Source organism: Saccopteryx leptura, chromosome 1 (genome assembly GCF_036850995.1).
Source record: "Saccopteryx leptura isolate mSacLep1 chromosome 1, mSacLep1_pri_phased_curated, whole genome shotgun sequence".
NCBI classification, from domain to species: domain Eukaryota; kingdom Metazoa; phylum Chordata; class Mammalia; order Chiroptera; family Emballonuridae; genus Saccopteryx; species Saccopteryx leptura.
Window position 1 is genome coordinate 308,401,756 of NC_089503.1, and position 17,858 is coordinate 308,419,613.

The following is a 17,858-nucleotide window of genomic DNA, read 5'->3' on the forward strand; positions in this document are numbered from 1 at the left end:
AAGACTTTTCAGGCTCCCATATCTTATCTTGACACACTAGCAAGAGAACACCCCCAATTCAAAGAGAGAACACTATCAGAAGAACACAAAAGGGAATTGCAAGATTTGGAGGCTAAAATTCCGAGGCTGAAGTCCAATTCTGCCATTACTATCTATGTGACCTTGGGAAAGGGATTCATTTTCAAATCTCTGCTTTGGTTTTCTTATACAAAATACAGGTAAAAAGCCCAATCTAGCAGAGCTATTGTGAAGATCAAAATTTATTATACATGGAAACACACATTATAAACTGTCAAGTAGTTTACAAACATTAGTTTTTATAACTTACTAATATTCCCATTTCCACAGCTGACTCAACACCTGAACCCAACCAAAAGTTTGTGTGATTACCTTTCACCTCAAATTGAATGGCACTGCTGCAGGCCTACAGTGTTCAGCCCTGTGTCATGACCCTACATCCTGAGTACTCTGGTTAAGAGAAGGTTCACTGTATTTCTTTATAGTGAGAGTGACCATTCATCCTAATCCATTCATCCAGGTTTGCCTAGTACTGTTTCAAACATTAGCATCCCTTTTTACTCTCAAAAGTGACAAATATGAATGATAAATTATAAGTTCACCCTAATTATATCAAACACAAAAGTGTGGCACCAAAAGATGGCAAAGGACTGGCCTTAGGCTTCCCACTGTCTGTCCCAGGAGCCCCCTAAAAGCCATCACAAATAAACAAAGTTATCAAAAATAGTAAGCTTGCTACGCAGATTTCAGCCTAATCAAATTGTGGCTCCTAAACCTCTCCTATATAAAACTCTGGAGCTAATGTACATAAATATTCTCTCATTTAAAACATATTACAAACCCACAAAATATTCTAATCTTAAGTAACACTTGAGACCTCATATAAGCACATGCATATACACCTAAGTCACAAAAAAACAGCTAGAAATCTAAACCGCTACATCATATCATCAACCTAAAATTCTGCATCACCTTAGACAAAACATTCAGCCTTTCTGAGCTGATTTTCACCTCTATAAATCTGGAACAATGTCTGTCTCATCCACTTCCACAGAGACCACATTGGCAAGCACAGTGAAGTACTTTATAAAAGCAATGGACTGCCATCCCATAAAGCTTGTTAATTGATTGGGAAAGAGGGCTAAGTTGCCTTGTATAAAAGAGTAAAACCTCTACAAGGTGGTGAGTACTTTTTTTCCCCTCATTTCTTTCACAGGTTTTTACTTCAAGTGTACTGCCAGGGACTTCATAACAGGATGAAAAGGGTCACTAAAACAATGAAATGTTAGTGTACTTCATGCTGAGGAACTTGTATGGTCGAACTTCACAGGGTCTACAAAGCCCCCAAATAGTAAATAAAATAAAAACACATGCACACGACCACATTTCTCCTAGGCTGAATCAAGAATTCCCAGTATAGGCCTGACCAGGCGGTGGCGCAGTGGATGGAGCGTTGGACTGGGATGTGGAGGACCCAGGTTCGAGACCCCAAGGTCACCAGCTTGAGTGCAGGCTCATCTGGTTTAAGCGAAAAGGTTCACCAGCTTGGTACCAAGGTCGCTGGCTCGAGCAAGGGGTTTCTTGGTCTGCTGAAGGCCCACGGTCAAGGCACATATGAGAGGACAATCAATGAACACCTAAGGTGTCACAACAAAAAACTGATGATTGATGCTTCTCATCTCTCTCCGTTCCTGTCTGTTCCTGTCTGTCCCTCTCTCTGACTCTCTCTCTCTGTGTAAAAAAAAAGAAAGAAAAAAGAAAAAAAAAATTCCCAGTATAGAGAAAAGGACCGTCAACAAATAGAAGACAAATATTTGTTCTTATTCAGCTACTAACTTGTATTGCTACCTTGGATAAATCATTTTTATCTCTGTGTGCCTCAGTTTCCTTATGTTATTCCAAAGGGAATATTTGCTTTATCTACTTCGTAAGGTGGTTGTGAGAATGAGATGAGAAAATTTTGATGCAAGGGCTCTACTCCAATCAAAAAACTGTGATTGTTATCTCTTTTAAAATCACCAGTGAATGCTGATAACAATCCTGCCTGAGGATGGCTTCCATCTATTTAGAAAGAAACAGCAAAAGAACTTTTTAAATGCAAATGATGACACAATTAAAATTCACCTTCCTCTATCCCCAGTTCCTGGATCTGCTGAGCCAAATAACTCTGGGGAGATGTCAAGATCACAAGTTCCATTTCTGCCCAGCGCAGGCTGCTCAGTGACCAGTGTTTCACACTGACAAATGCCTCCCAAATCTCAGAACACAAAGTGAGAGTTCACAAGGTTAGGTGCATTAATTAGCAGTACTCATTTGGATTCTGTATTCATCAAACACAACAAGCAGCTATTCAATATTTGCCTATTCGCACTTCTCTAAGACCCTGAATTCAAAGATTCAGCCAGAGAACAAAATAAAGCCCAGGAAAATAAACTAAAATAAACCTGTCACCATCAGAATGTGCCTCAAGTAAATGAGCAGCTTTAAACCATGGCAAAGGGTCTACTAGGCCTACAGGAGAGACAGTATGAGTAATGAGTGTACAGGTGACAGAGGTGGTCCCTGCTGCAAAAGAAAGGACAAATAAAGTCGTGCCAAGCAAAAACCCTACTTTTTGTGCTTTAATAAATTCCTCTGAATTTTTGCTTGGTTCCTTACTGACCAGTAATCCCCACAGGACAAACACAGCATTATACAGTATCCTTTCAGATTCTTTTAAAATAACCCTATATGCAAAATAAGCAACAGGTTATAAATAAGTAAATACGTGTATTAGTATGCAAGACTAGATTAAGAGACTGACCATGATCCCTTATACTTTAAGGGTCACAGGTGACAAGTACAGAAACAGAAAACATCATTTCCTTAAAATAGCCCACAGACCTTGACTGCACAACAGAATCACGTATAGGACTGCTAAACATTTGAATGACAAAGTCCAATCTTAGACCTACTCAATCAGTCTTGAGGGCTAGATCTCTAGGCAGCAATATTTTTCTGAGGTATGGAGAAGATATAAAACTACTATCAAAGGTCATAGATTTCAATGCTTACAAAAGCTCTAGTGTAAATCCCCCAAAAAAGAAAGAAAATAAAACCCTTTATAGTCTCTTCAGATTTGGAGTAAATGACAATGTCTTTGACCAAAAAGTTCTACAGAGACAATCTTAAATTCAAAGGTGATGATCCCACAGAGAGATGAACACAGAGAAGAACGATGCTTTTTCTCTGACTTGGTCTCCATATGCTACACCTAGGGGTATTCTGATGCCAACCCAGCACTGAAGTGCAAGAACCGGGCATATACTCTCAAATCTGGAAGGGCCCCACAAAGAGGTGACTATTGATTACAGAGCCATCCTAGTTTTTATAATTAGCTTCAGGGGCTTGAAGAGATTCAACTGATTTCTGGAAGGAAACAATGTCAATGCTGGCTGACCATTCTGATGACACATATCTCCCATATTCTTTGGACAAGCCTAATAATGGCACTTTATTTTTCTGACAAATCTATAAGGAATGGCAGATAAGCATTCCAAAATATACCTAGGCCTGACCAGGCGGTGGTGCAGTGGATAGAGCGTCAGACTGGGATGCAGAAGGACCCAGGTTTAAGACCCCAAGGTCGCCAGCTTGAGTGCAGGCTCATCTGGCTTGAGCAAAAAGCTCATCAGCTGGGACCCAAGGTCGCTGGCTCGAGCAAGGGGTTACTCGGTCTGCTGAAGGTCCGCAGTCAAGGCACATATGAGAAGGCAATCAATGAACAACTAAGGTGTTGCAACAAAAAACTGATGATTGATGCTTCTCATCTCTCTCCGTTCCTGTCTGTCTGTTCCTATCTGTCCCTCTCTCTGACTCTCCTTCTGTCCCTGTAAAAAAAAAAAAAAAAAAAGATATACCTAGGAGCTACCCTTTCCAATTTCCTAAAAAATGTCAACATTACCAAATAGCAAGGAACAGGCGGTAAATGTCAGAAGCTAGGTGTCTTAAGGCACACCATCTCTCTGAAGCAGCCTTGCCTGTTCTTCTACCCTAACTCTGCTTTGGCCTCCTCTGCTCAAAGCTTCAAATAGCAAAAGACAGGGAAGGCATTTCATACACTCACCTAACGCATACAGAGGATGTCCTGTAGGATGCAGTTCTGCTCTGACCCGCAACAGGCCCTGAGCTTTAACAGTCATCCCCCCTACCCACCAAACAAAGACCACAGAAACTTCCCTCTCTCAAGCAAGCCTTCCCTGATTAAAACCATATGGCTCAAGTCCCCCGGGGAGGAGAATGGAATTTTCTTGTTGCAGATTATATTGCAAGACTCAAAAACTTTGTGTAAGCAGGGGCTAAGTGGCAGAGAATAAAAAGACAAGCCCAGCATTTAGAATTATGAAGCATCAAGAAAACTTTGTTTACATTTGTTATACAGCCTGGAGAAGAAAAAGCAAAAGCAATTATGACTGCACTTGAGTGATTTTTCCCCTATTATATCCACAATGTAAGGTGATTACATAATACTTTTAGGATTAAGAAATACAGGGTTGGGCAAAAGTGGGTTTACAGTTAGTTGTTCATATGATAAGTAATACATTAATTAATAAAGCATAATACAAGAATAAACTGTTGCATGTACTCACAGCTGTAAACCTACTTTGCCCACCCCTGTATATTTTATCTATATCCCTAAATGTAAATTCACTGCTGAGATCAACTGTATCACTCTCCAAAATAAATAATTTCAGGAAATTCTATCATAACATCCCTAGATAAATGAACACACACACATATACATACACACATATACATACCATCTGATTTATAAATAGCAGATACCAACCTGGCTGTCCCGTGCTGGGAATCCATGATAACCTGGGGTCAGCGGCTCGTTCTAAGAGAAAGAAAAGAAAACTGTAAGATAAAAGAAAATGTTAAGAACAATCAAAATCATCCAGGATCCTAAGGTGTTCTGTTGCTATATTCCACTCTACCTAACTATACACATTTCCCAGTTCAGCATCTGCAGTGGCTAAAAACAAAAACAAACAAGAAAGCCAGAATTTGCTTACAAACACTACTTATAAACACTATTTCCTCCTTGTACAGCTAAATCTATTTTCTTACTAGTATAGATCAACCAGGGAGCTACTGAGATTTGGGGCAGAACCATTCCTAACCTCACACTGTGGGACTTCAGAATCCCTGTCCCCAACCACTAAAAGTCAGTAGCAGTCCTGAACACCAGGGCAACGCTAGAAGTCTACACATTTCCAGAAGTCCCCTGGCTGGAAAGGAGACAACACTACCCCTACTGAGAACTTCTTGACCCGGAAAAGTTTTAGCCCCTCCTCTCTAACAATCAGCTTTTCTTCAGTTCTTTTAAAACTAGATGAAATTCTACCTCTGTTCCAGACTTCTCACTCACCCTATATCATCTTATGGACTCAAGTAACTCCTAACATGTATATATGTTAAAATTTGTTTAGGTTATTTGTACAATTTACTTTTCATATTGCTTTTGACTTAATAAACCTTACTTTTGTAAAGGTATATTATATTGAGTGTTTCATATTCACCTTAATCATTAAATCTAGATCTTTGAGGGCAAAAATGATAGTTAATAAAAGCTATACAAAGCCTAATTTAGTAGAAGGTTATACAATATGAGCACTCATTTATGGCTTACTTGACCCATTCAACCATTCAGTCCATCTATATTGAATACCTAATATTTTCAAAATACTGTTAGATGACACAGAAAGATGAAAAAACCAAAGACCTTGCCTTCAAGGGAACTATCAAATGGGAGGAAATATTTGTGCACACAAAGGTATAAATAAGAACATATGATGCTTTTGTAATTATTTCCTTCAAAGTGCTCAACACTGCAACTCCTGGAAGATCCTCCTCTTCTTCGGCCCACTTGTACTTTCACTCCTACTAGCAGAATAACAGGAAGAATTTTCACTGTAGGGCTTTTTCATATATAGGAGGAGTGTAAACTTTTTACCTAATGGTCCATCCGCTTTTGATTACAGCCATAGCTTTTATAATCAAAACCTTTTATAATCAAAAACATGAAAGCCAGTTAAAATTAATTGTCTAAATAAAATTTTTTAAAAACCAAAAAAAATCATGAAAGCCAGAATTAAACTTAAGCTCATATGTAGAGCCCCCATATCTTATTCATCATGGTTTCCCTGTGATCTGGCAGTGTCTAACACATGGTGAACACCCAAAAGAATGTGTAAATAAATAAATGGAGTTCAATAACCAGAAATTATTTAGGCATCAGCCACTGATTCAATCACAGACAATCCTGTTTTCCTTTTTAGTTTTTACCCCTAAGTCTTTATTTGCATTATTTATAAATTAAGTCTCTCCAAAGAAAACACAGCAAAGATAACTATTTTTAAAAAGTATGGGTGCCAAAATAGTCTTGAGAAAGAACAACAGGCTTCGAAGGACTTACTTCCTGATTTCAAAGTTTAATGCAAAGTTCAGTAATCAAGAAGTGTATACTGGCTTAAGGAAGACATACAGACCAATGGAACACTATGGAAAGTCCCAAAATAAACTCTTACAGTTATGATAAAATTGATTTTTTGCTACAATGAGATACCACCTCTCCCCTGTTAGATTAGCTATTATCAACAAGACGGGTAATAGCAAATGTTGGAGAGGCTGCGGAGAAAAGGGAACTCTCATCCACTGTTGGTGGGACTGTAAAGTAGTACAACCATTATGGAGGAAAGTACGGTGGTTCCTCAAAAAACTGCAAATAGAACTACCTTATGACCCTGCAATCCCTCTACTGGGTATATACCCCAAAACCTCAGAAACATTGATACGTAAAGACACATGTAGCCCCATGTTCATTGCAGCACTGTTCACAGTGGCCAAGACATGGAAACAACCAAAAAGCCCTTCAATAGAAGACTGGATAAAGAAGATGTGGCACATATACACTATGGAATACTCCTCAGCCATAAGAAATGATGACATCGGATCATTTACAGCAAAATGGTGGGATCTTGCTAACATTATACGGAGTGAAATAAGTAAATCAGAAAAAAACAAGAATTACATGATTCCATACATTGGTGGAACATAAAAACGAGACTAAGAGACATGGACAAGAGTGTGGTGGTTACCAGGGGTGGGGGGAGGGAGGACGCAGGAGGGAGGGAGGGAGAGGGTTAGGGGGAGGGGGAGGGGCACAGAGAAAACTGGATGGAGGGTGACAGAGGACAGTCTGACTCTGGGAGAGGGGTATGCAACATAATTTAATTACAAGATAACCTGGACATGTTTTCTTTGAATATATGTACCCTGATTTATAAATGTCATCCCATTAACATCAATAAAAATTTATTTTAAAAAAATTTGATTTTTTGAAAGGGTGCCAAAAAAAGAAATCAATGAAGGAAATAATAGCCTTTTCAACAAATGGTGCTGGGACAACTGGATACCCCCATGTAAAAGAATAAAGCTGGAACTCTATCTCACATCATACATAAAATTAACTTAAAATATGTTATAAACTTAAAACCATAAAACTCTTAGAAGAAACAGAGGAGTAAACCTTCATGACCTTTGATTAGGACTTTTTTTGGTGTCTTCAATATGACACCAAAAACACAAGTGACAAAGAAAAAAAATAGACAAATTGGAATTCATCAAAATTCAAAGGACACCACTAGTTCTGAGGATCTAATGTACAGCACAGTGATTATAGTTAATTATTATATACTTGAAAGTTGCAAAGAAAGGAGATCTGAGATGTTTTCATTTAAAAATGTTAATTATATGACCTGATGCAGGTGTTAGCTAAGGCTATTGGCAAAATCGCTTTGCAATACATAAGTGTATTTCCATCAACACATTGCACACCTTAAACTTACATGATGCTATACACCAATTATAACTTGATAAAGATGGGGGTAGAGAGAAAGACACCATCAAGTAAAAAGACAACACACAGAATGGAAGAAAATATTTGTAAATCATTCAGCCAATAAGGGACTTGTATTCAGAATACAGTATAAAGCAGGCACAAAATTTCTCATGGACCAGCACCAGCCCACGACCAGTGGTTGAAATCCACTGGTATAAAGATCTCTTACAGGCTTGATCTGTGGTGGCACAGTGGATTAAGCTCGACCTGGAATGCTGAGGTGACCAGTTCAAAACCCTAGGCTTGCCTGGTCAAGGCACATATGGGAATTGATGCTTCCTGCTACCCCTCTTCTCTCTCTCTTTGTCTCTCTCTCTTCTTTAAAATGAATAAATAAATTTTTTAAAAAATTTTAAGACAAAAATTTGAAAAAAAAAGAACTCTTACAACTCAACCACAAAAAGCCAAATAACCCAAATTCTAAAATGAACAAAGGATTTGAATAGGAAGTACTCCAAAGATAGACAGACAAATGGCAAATAACATAAAGAGATCTTAACATCATTAGTAATTAGGGAAATGCAAGTCTAAACCACAGTGAGATAACATTTCACACACACCCACAAAGATGGCTATAATTAAAAAGTTGGCCAATAACATGTGTTGGAAAGGACAGAGAAATTAGAATCTCATACACTACTGGTGGGAATGTAAAATGGTACAGCCGCTTTGGAAACAGTTTGATAGACCCTCAAAATATTAAAACAAAGTTACCATATGACTTAGCAAGTCCACCAAGGTATAACCAAGAAAATAAAAATATGTGCTCACTCAAAACCTTGTGCACAAATGTTCATGGCAGCATTACAGTCGTCCCTCGCCATATCGTGGTTCACTTTTTGAGGTCTCGCTGTATCGCAGATTTTAAAATTGTATATATCTAATTTTGTATCGCAGATTTTTTGCTATATCGTGAGATTTTGCAGTATATAGGTATTTTCATATATTTATTTTAATTATTTTTGCGATAAAATAAGCATTTTCTAGCCTAAAAAATTGAAAACAATATAAAGCCTTAAAATATATATAAATAATAAAATAAATATAAGGTTGCTACTTTGTAGATTTTCACCTATCACGGGGGGGGGGGGGGGTGTTCTGGAACCTAACCCCCACAATAGGCAAGGGACCACTGTATTTCATAACAGCCAAAAAGTAGAAATACTCCATATGTCCATCAACTGATACATGGACAAACAAGGTTGGTATAAATCCAGAACTGAATGATATTCAGCAACAAAAAGGAATGAAGTGCCTGACCAGACAGTGGCGCAGTGGATAGAGCGTCAGACTGGGATGTGGAGGACCCAGGTTCGAGACCCCAAGGTCACCAGCTTGAGCGCAGGCTCATCTGGCTTAAGCAAAAAGCTCACCAGCTTGGACCCAAGGTCGCTGGCTCGAGCAAGGGATTACTTGGTCTGCTGAAAGCCTGCGGTCAAGGTACATATGAGAAAGCTATCAATGAACAACTAAGGCATTGCAACGAAAAACTAATAATTGATGCTTCTCATAACTCTCCGTTCCTGTCTGTCTGTCCCTATCTATCCCTCTCTCCGACTCTCTCAATCTGTCCCTGTAAAAAAAGGAATGAAGTATTGATACAACATGGGTAAATCTTGAAAACAATGCTAAGTGAAAAAAGCCAAATACAAAAGGCTACAAATTATATGATTCCATTTATAGGAAAGATCCAGAATGGGCAAATCCATGGGGAATAAAAGTAAATTAGTAGTTCCAGAAGCTAAAGGGGAGGAATAAGGAGTGTTTTAAACAGGTATGAGGTTTATATTTGGTAATGGAAATATTCTGGAATTAGAGAGTAGTGATGGATGTACAAGTCCATGATTATATATGTACTAAAATCCACTGAAATACTAAAAACAACTAAAAATATTTTAAAAGGTTGAGATTTATGATCTGTGAGTTATGTCAATAATCTATTATTTAAAAACAGTAATTACAAGCCATGTTGGCTATTTTCACACATATACTGCTTAGACTGTAACCAAACAGGAGTCCTTCTAAAATCCACAAGTGCCTTGTTTGTTATAAATTCTAAAAATTTATTTCAATACTATTCCCTACAAATTTTTTTATTCTTTTTTTTTTTTAATTCATTTGGGGGGCAGAGGGGAGAAGAGAGGGAGAAACAGGAAGCATCAACTCTCATGTGTGCTTTGACCAGGCAAGCCCAGAGTTTCGAACTGGTGACCTCAGCATTCCAGGTCGACGCTTTATCCACTGCATCACCACGGGACAGGCACCATTCCCTACAAATTTTAATGACAAAAATGTCAAGATGCTAATACTAGATACTGAACAACTCATCAGGTATAATTTCAGGATGTAGGGAAGGAGAAAGAAAGCTGCAAAGAGGAGATGATAAAGAATATCTATTAAGTGGGAAAGTCAAACTTTCAACCCAGGTTAGTTGGACTCTAAAGTCCCTGCTCTTTCTCCATTTTATCAAGTTCTCTTCTCTAATAATTCCACATTATTCCCTTACAGCAAATAGCTTAAGACTGTCTGAGAAAGGAATTACATGATTAAGAAAGTAATCAAAAACATCCAAAAGCATAATTAATAGCAATTTATCACTCCCAGAGAATATCCATGTTTATACCATATTCTTGGTTCAACAATGCAGAAAACTTTATAAGGAAAAAAAGATCACACTCTTATAAGTCTGTATTGTAAAAAATTTAGTAGACAAGACAGATGTAACAGGTTGCACAGAGATGTACCAGAGGAAATGAATTAACTCCTCCACTTGCCTTCAAAAGCAGTGCTCTTCTAAGTCACCATCTCTCAAATTGGTTGTGTGGAACTCTCCAGCCCTCAAAGAGGCTCTCTGAAAGTGGCCTATACTTCATGACAAAGGCTTGCTTTCCTTTTTAGCCCTACCATGCGTACATCTCTCCCCTCAAAATACATTAACTGGCCCTGGCCAGTTGGCTCAGTGGTAGAGCATTGGCCCAGCGTGTGGATGTCCCAGGTTTGATTCCCTATCAGGACACACAGAAAAAGTAACCATCTGCTTCTCCACCCCTCCCCTCCCACTTCTCTTTCTCTATCTCTCTCTCTTCCCCCTCTGCAGCTATGGTTTAATTGGTTTAAAAGCGCATCAGCCCCAGGGCTGAGGATGGCTCCATGGAGCCTCTGCCTCAGGTTCTAAAAATAGCTATGTTGTGAGCATGGCTCCAGATGAGCAGAGCATCAGCCCCAGAAGAGGGCTGCCAGGTGGATCCAGGTTGGGGTGCATGCAGGAGACTATCTTCTCTCCTCTCACTTGGAAAAGAAGAAAAAAAATATATTAATTTTGCATGGTTTTGAAGTTTATAAAAATGGATCCTATAGTGTGTATTCTTTTAGCAATTCCCTTTTTCACTTAATACTATAAGATTATCTTCACTAATTCTGATTACTGTTTATTATTCTAGTTTATGAACATGTCACAATTTATTTACCTGTCTTATTTTCCTGTTGGTATATAAATTGTTTCTAGTTCTTTTTATTTAGCACTCACAAACCATGTTGCCTATGAACATTCTTTTAGACTTGAGATATTTTTTACTCGTGAGATTGGTGAAAAAAATATCACAAATTGGCAAGAAGACAAGTAAAAGATATCTTCACATCTAATCACAGAAATTTAAATATATTGGGACCACTGTTTTGGAAAACAATTTGACAATTATTATTAAAGTATTAAATAATGCACATACCTTCTTCTAATTTTACATCTAGAGAACCACTTGCACATGTGCTCAAAGAAGCATGTGTAAAAATTATTAATAGTTTGTAATAGTGGAAAACTAGAAAGAATGTCAAGTCTCTATTAATAATAGAGAAATAGTATCAGCTATTGTATTATTTCAACATCTTTTGTGTAAGTTTTTAAAAAGGTACAATCTCCATGAATTATCAAAATCATATTAAATGATAGCAAACAATGTTATTTTATTACAATATGAAAAAGAAGCATTTCTACATGCATATAAAAAGTAAATAAAGGTACAAAGACATAGAAGAATATACAATAGACTTGTAACTTCTAACAGTGGTTACCTCTAGGGAGAATAAGACTTGTGGAAGGTCCAGAGAGCATACTTTATCTGAACTGTTATTACTTAGTATACTAAAAAGAACCCAAAAGAGTTACTACCAATGTTTCTTTTTTTTTTTTTTTTTTTACAGAGACAGAGAGAGAGTCAGAGAGAGGAATAGACAGGGACAGACAGACAGGAACGGAGAGATGAGAAGCATCAATCATCAGTTTTTCGTTGCAACACCTTAATTGTTCATTGATTGCCCTCCCATACGTGCCTTCACCACGGGCCTTCAGCAGACCGAGTAACCCCTTGCTGGAGCCAGCGACCTTGGGTTTAAGCTGGTGAGCTTTTGCTCAAACCAGATGAGCCCGCGCTCAAGCTGGCGACCTCGGAGTCTCGAACCTGGGTCTTCCGCATCCCAGTCCAACGCTCTATCCACTGTGCCACCACCCGGTCAGGCTCATGTTTTAAAACTTACAAAAACAATTTCAAATCATCTTAGTTAATCCTCACAATGCAGAAAATAGGTTTTATAACCCTCATTTCACAGAGGACAAAACTAAATTTCAGGAAGATTAAGTGATTTGTTCAAGGACAAATAGCTAATGATAGTGGCTGAGCTGCCTTCAAACTTAGGTCTTAACTCTATCCCCAGTACTCCTGCTGCTTCATGACAACTATTTAAAAAATATAAATAAATAAAAACATTGTCCTGGTCCAGGTAGGGATGGTTATAATTGTCTTAAAAAATGCAGCATGACCAGGCAGTGACACAGTGAATAAAGCACTGACCTGGGATGCTGAGATCCCAGGTTTGAAACCCCGACGTCACCCGAGTGAGCACAGGCTCTTCCAGCTTGAGTGTAGGGTGATCGGCTTAAGTGTGGGATCATAGACATGACCCCATGGTCACTGGCTTGAGCAAGGGGTCCCTGGCGCAGCTGGAGACCCACAGTCAAAGCACATATGAGAAAGGAATCAATGAACAACTAAGGTACCACAACTATGAGTTGATTCTTCTCATCTCTCTCCCTTCCTGTCTGTCTCTCTCTCTTTCTCTCTAAATTAAACAAAGACAGACATGCAGATCTGAGTTTTAATCAGTGTAAAAATAATAACTGACATTTAAAGCAGAGATGGAATCACATGACAAGCTAATGGAACAGATGAGATAGAAATCAGTAGTGTTAAACTCTAAAGAGGAAAGAAAGCCTTTAGCAGCTATGTACCTGTAAGCAAGAGCCATTGGCCTAGCAAGACTGAAAGTTAGAAACTCTGCCTAGGCACAGAGATTGCTCAAAAATAAAATGAATACACAGGAAATAAAATACCATGTGAACATGTGAAAGAGTAACAGAAGGGTCCTTAAGTAATAGCCCAATATGGCCACTGTGATGGATGCGCATGAACAGTGGACACAGAAGTGAAGGAAAATATCACCTGACTTTTGTATTCTTTACTAGCTGCCTAGAAGCTCCCACATGCACCTGTGTTTGAAAAATCCACTTAAGCAGAAGAATCCTTCATTTATTCAGTAAGGGTAGATTGAACAACTGCTTTATTATAAGCACTGTGCTGGTATACTTGCCCTTGAGGAGCTCAGAGTCATAAGAAGTACAGTACAAGATAATATGACCGATGCCTGATGCCATAACTAAAGTCTATAAAAAGAACTACAGGACTCCAGAAAACACCAGATCTTTTTTTAAAGTGTGTGTGTGTGGGGGGGGGGGGGGGGAGTGGATAATAACCTCTAACCTCTTAATGAAGGACAAGCTCTCCAATACTGTAATGGCCTGATGCATGCTGAAAAGACAATTTCTAAAGCCACTTTTCTAAAATCAGTCTGAAAATCATCAATATCATTTCAAAATAATTACCCAGTATATTTGCCCAGTCCAAATTAAAATTAGGCAGAATACTGCATCTGACAGGAAAAACAAAAGTACTGTTTCCTTTTAAGCATCTTTAAAAACCAGTCAAAAGAAAGGTGCTAAGAGGACTTAACACTGAAGATCAGAAAAAGCCCTGCTTCTGTTGCACGATTATTTCTTCTGGCTTCTATCACTAGGAACAGTACAGAAAATTGGACAAGCACAATGAAATTACACCCAGCAATTATAAATATTTTTTAAACCCACCCTGTTGTCTTTTGTGTCTAACAAAATCAAACCCATTTAACAAAATGGAAGGATAAGAAAGATACTGAGAAATGGAACAAAATAAATTCTTGCCACCATGTACTTTAGGGAGAGAGGAAAGTAAAAGGAAAGAAATGAAACTGTTCTTTATAAACAAAACTTGGGCAGTGGTAAAAGCCATTATTTTTCATTAACTTAATCCCGGCTGAAAGTGAATTTCATATTACTTTACACACATGAAAGGAAAGATTTAGCCCATACTGGCTGAAGAAAAAGCAAATCAAGTGTTCCAGGCTATTTCACTACCTTGTTTTGTAGCCTAAGTTACTGGTTTCAAAATAATAAATCTCTTTTTGAACTGGGACATGGAAGGAAACACCACAGGAACTGAAGGTGTACATAACTAAATTCCACATGCAAAAAAACAATCCCAGCAACAAGTACCTTTGGCTCAGGAAGACAACTTGCTCAAAGACCAAGGCATTCATTATACTGCTTCCACACCATATAGGGTTCAAGGTACCCATAGATAAGATAAAGTCTCATAAGGGATATAAATCTGGTAGTATCTAACAATGTAGTCCTAATATAAGGTCCACTTGGTCATTGGTGAACTAAGCTTTCACGCTCCAATAAAATAACTCATTCAATTCATTCCTCCTCCCTATCAAGACAACTGCTGAGTTCTGTGTGATAGTAACCACTCTATTCCAAACACTATGTCTCTTTTATTAAAGACAAAAATGTCCTAGTCTTAAGTAGTATTTTTCACATCTAACACACGTATTTATTGGATATTCAAAATCCCAGCTCTGGAACACACTAAAATTCTCCTTTTCAGTAACAGCCACTGATTTCTAAGAGATAACCAAGCTTTTCTTTATAGGTAAGGAAACTGAGACATAGAGAAGTGTCCTGTCCACAACTAAGCAGACATAAAAAAGGACCTAGAACTCAAGAACTCTTTACTCTCAAATCATGCAAGCTTTTCATGCCTCAGACTCTGCTAACTGCAGAGACAGGTCCTTTTTGTGATGCAATACAGAAATTATGGACTTTGGGAGTCAAAGAGATGTACAGTAGATTCAAATGCTGGCTGTGCCCTTTCTATGTGACTCTGGTCAAATTACTTAATCTCTCTGATCCTCAATTTTCTCAACTGTGTAATACACTGCTCACAAAAATTAGGGGATATTTCAAAATGCACTTTAAAGATCAGGGAACGTGCAGATACTCCAGTACTTTCAGCCTTTTGTATACTGCATTTTCACCAGTAAAACAAAAAGTTGGTTTTGCATCTCATTTGCTTAATTAAACAACTTTCTTTGACTTGTCCTTTGCTTTTCTGATGTTCTTGTTTAAGAAAAAAAAATCAAATACTTTTCCTTATGGTTTCATATTCATTTTGAAATATCTCCTAATTTTTGTGAGCAGTATAGATCATCTCTACCTCATAGTCATGATGATTAAATGAAAATTCAGGTGAAGTTTATCTGACCTGTATTAACATACAAGAGGAGCTCCATAAAATTTCTTCCTCACCCCTATGTCTATCAGTTGCAAATGACTTGAGAGAGAAAATGAATCAAATCAATCTATAGGACTCAATCCCAACAAAAGTTAACTTATTTCCCAATAACCAACCTTCAATTTTCTTAGCTTATTCTAAAATCAGTCTTTAGGAATATGTGCCAAATGGCCATCCAGCCTCAGTGAAGGTGTTCAAAAACTAAATACAAATTAGTGATGTTGGAAATCCATTCCAGCAGTCAATGAAGAATGAATGAAATTATTCTAGGGGGCAATGCTCTGCCCATCTGGGATGTTGCTTTGTTGCAACCAGAGCCACTCTAGAACCTGAGGCAGAGGCCACGGAGCCATCCTCAGCGCCTGGGCCAACTTTGCTCCAATGGAGCCTTAGCTGTGGGAGGGGAAGAGAGATAGAGAGAAAGGCAAGGGGAAGGGGTGGAGAAGCAGATCGGCGCTTTTCCTGTGTGCCCTGGCTGTGAATTGAACCTGGGACTTCCACACACCGGGCTAACTGAGCCAACTGGCCAGGGCTGTTCTTTTTTTTTAATTCAGTCATGATAATAAAATTATAAAGTATACAAATAATAAAATTCTCCTTCAATATCCTAAGGTTTGAGATCACACTATAAATATTCTTCAGCAGTTTCCTTTTTTAAAAAAAAAGGTGATTATGCCTGGCCTGTGGTGATACAGTAGATAAAGCATCAAGTTGGGATGCTGAGGTCACCGGTTAGAAACCCTGGGCTTGCCCGGTCAAGGCACATTTGACAAGCAATCAATGAAGAACTAAAGTGAAGCAACTATGAGTTGATACTTCTCGCTCCCCCTGTGTAAAATCAATAAGTAAAATCTTTAAATAATATAAAATAATTTAAAAATTAAAAATTATAATTACATTTAAATAACATAAAATTCACCAAAATCATTTTTAAGTATACAGTTCTGCAGCAGTACGTATATTCACAGTACAACCATCACCACCATCTATCTCCATCCAGAACTTTCTCCAACTGCAACTCCATCCATTTAACTCCCCAATACACCCTCTCCCCAGACCCTGGCAACCACCATGCTACTTTCTGTCTCTATGAGTTTGACTATTCCAGGAACCTCAACTAAGTGGAATCATATAATACTTGTCTTTTTGTGACTCACTTATTTCATTACCATACGCCTTCACCTTTTATCCATATTTACCGTGAGTCAGAATTCCCTTCTAAGGCTGAGTAATATTCCATTGTGTGTGTGTGTGTGTGTGTGTGTGTGTGTGTGTGTGTGTGTGTAATTTTTTAATCCATTCATGTGTTCATGGATACCTGGGTTGCTTCCACCTTTCAGTTATTGTGAATAATGCTGCTATGAACATGGGTATAGAAACATCTATTGGAATCCCTGCTTTCAATTCTTTTGAATATATACCCAGAAGTAGAACTGCTGGATTATTGGTAACCTATGTTTAATTCTTTGAGGAATCACCACACCCTTTTCCACAGTGGTTGAGGCATTTTACATTCCCACCAGCTGTGCACAAGAATTGCAACATTTCCATCCTTACCAACACTTGTTTTTTGTTGCTTTTTTATGACTGCCATTCTAATGGGTGTGCCATGTTTTCTCATTGTGCTCTTGATTTACATTTCCCCTATGATTACCGATGTTGAGCATCATTTCATGTGTTTGTTGGCCATTTGTATATCTTCTTTGGAGAAATGTCTATTCAAGTCCTACGCCCATTTTTAAAAATAGGCTCTCTGTTGTTGCTGAGTTGAAGGAGTCTTTTTTATATTCTGAATATTAATCCTTTATCAGATATATAATGTGTAATGATTTGTAAATATTTTCTCCCACCTGTGGGCTACCTTTTCACTCTGTGGATAATGTCTTTTCGTACACAAGTCTTTAATTTTCCATTTTTTCTTTTGTTATGTGTACTTTTGGTGTCATATCCAAAAACCTATTGCCAAATTCAAAGTCATATTTTATCTCTATGTTTTCTTCTAAGAGTTTTTATAGTTTTATAGCTTTTATGTTTAGGCCTTTATCTATTCAGAGTTGATTTTACATACAGTGCAAGGGTCCAACTTCATTTTTTTTGTATGTATATTACTTATATTTGAAGTTTCTTACACTCTATTTGCCACCTCCTTCCTGATTTCTGAGCATCCAGAATTA

At 38.0% G+C, this 17,858-nt stretch overlaps 1 protein-coding gene across 14 annotated transcripts in view; it reads right to left on the bottom strand.

Moving 5' to 3' along the window:
• Positions 1 to 17,858, bottom strand: part of RBFOX2 (RNA binding fox-1 homolog 2) — a 314,189-nt gene that overhangs the window by 199,929 nt on the left and 96,402 nt on the right. For all 14 annotated transcript variants that reach the window (XM_066358283.1, XM_066358285.1, XM_066358281.1 and 11 more), the window contains exon 2: positions 4,847 to 4,897. In XM_066358283.1, the coding sequence (XP_066214380.1) occupies positions 4,847 to 4,897 (51 nt within the window). The remainder of the gene's footprint in view (positions 1 to 4,846; positions 4,898 to 17,858) is intronic.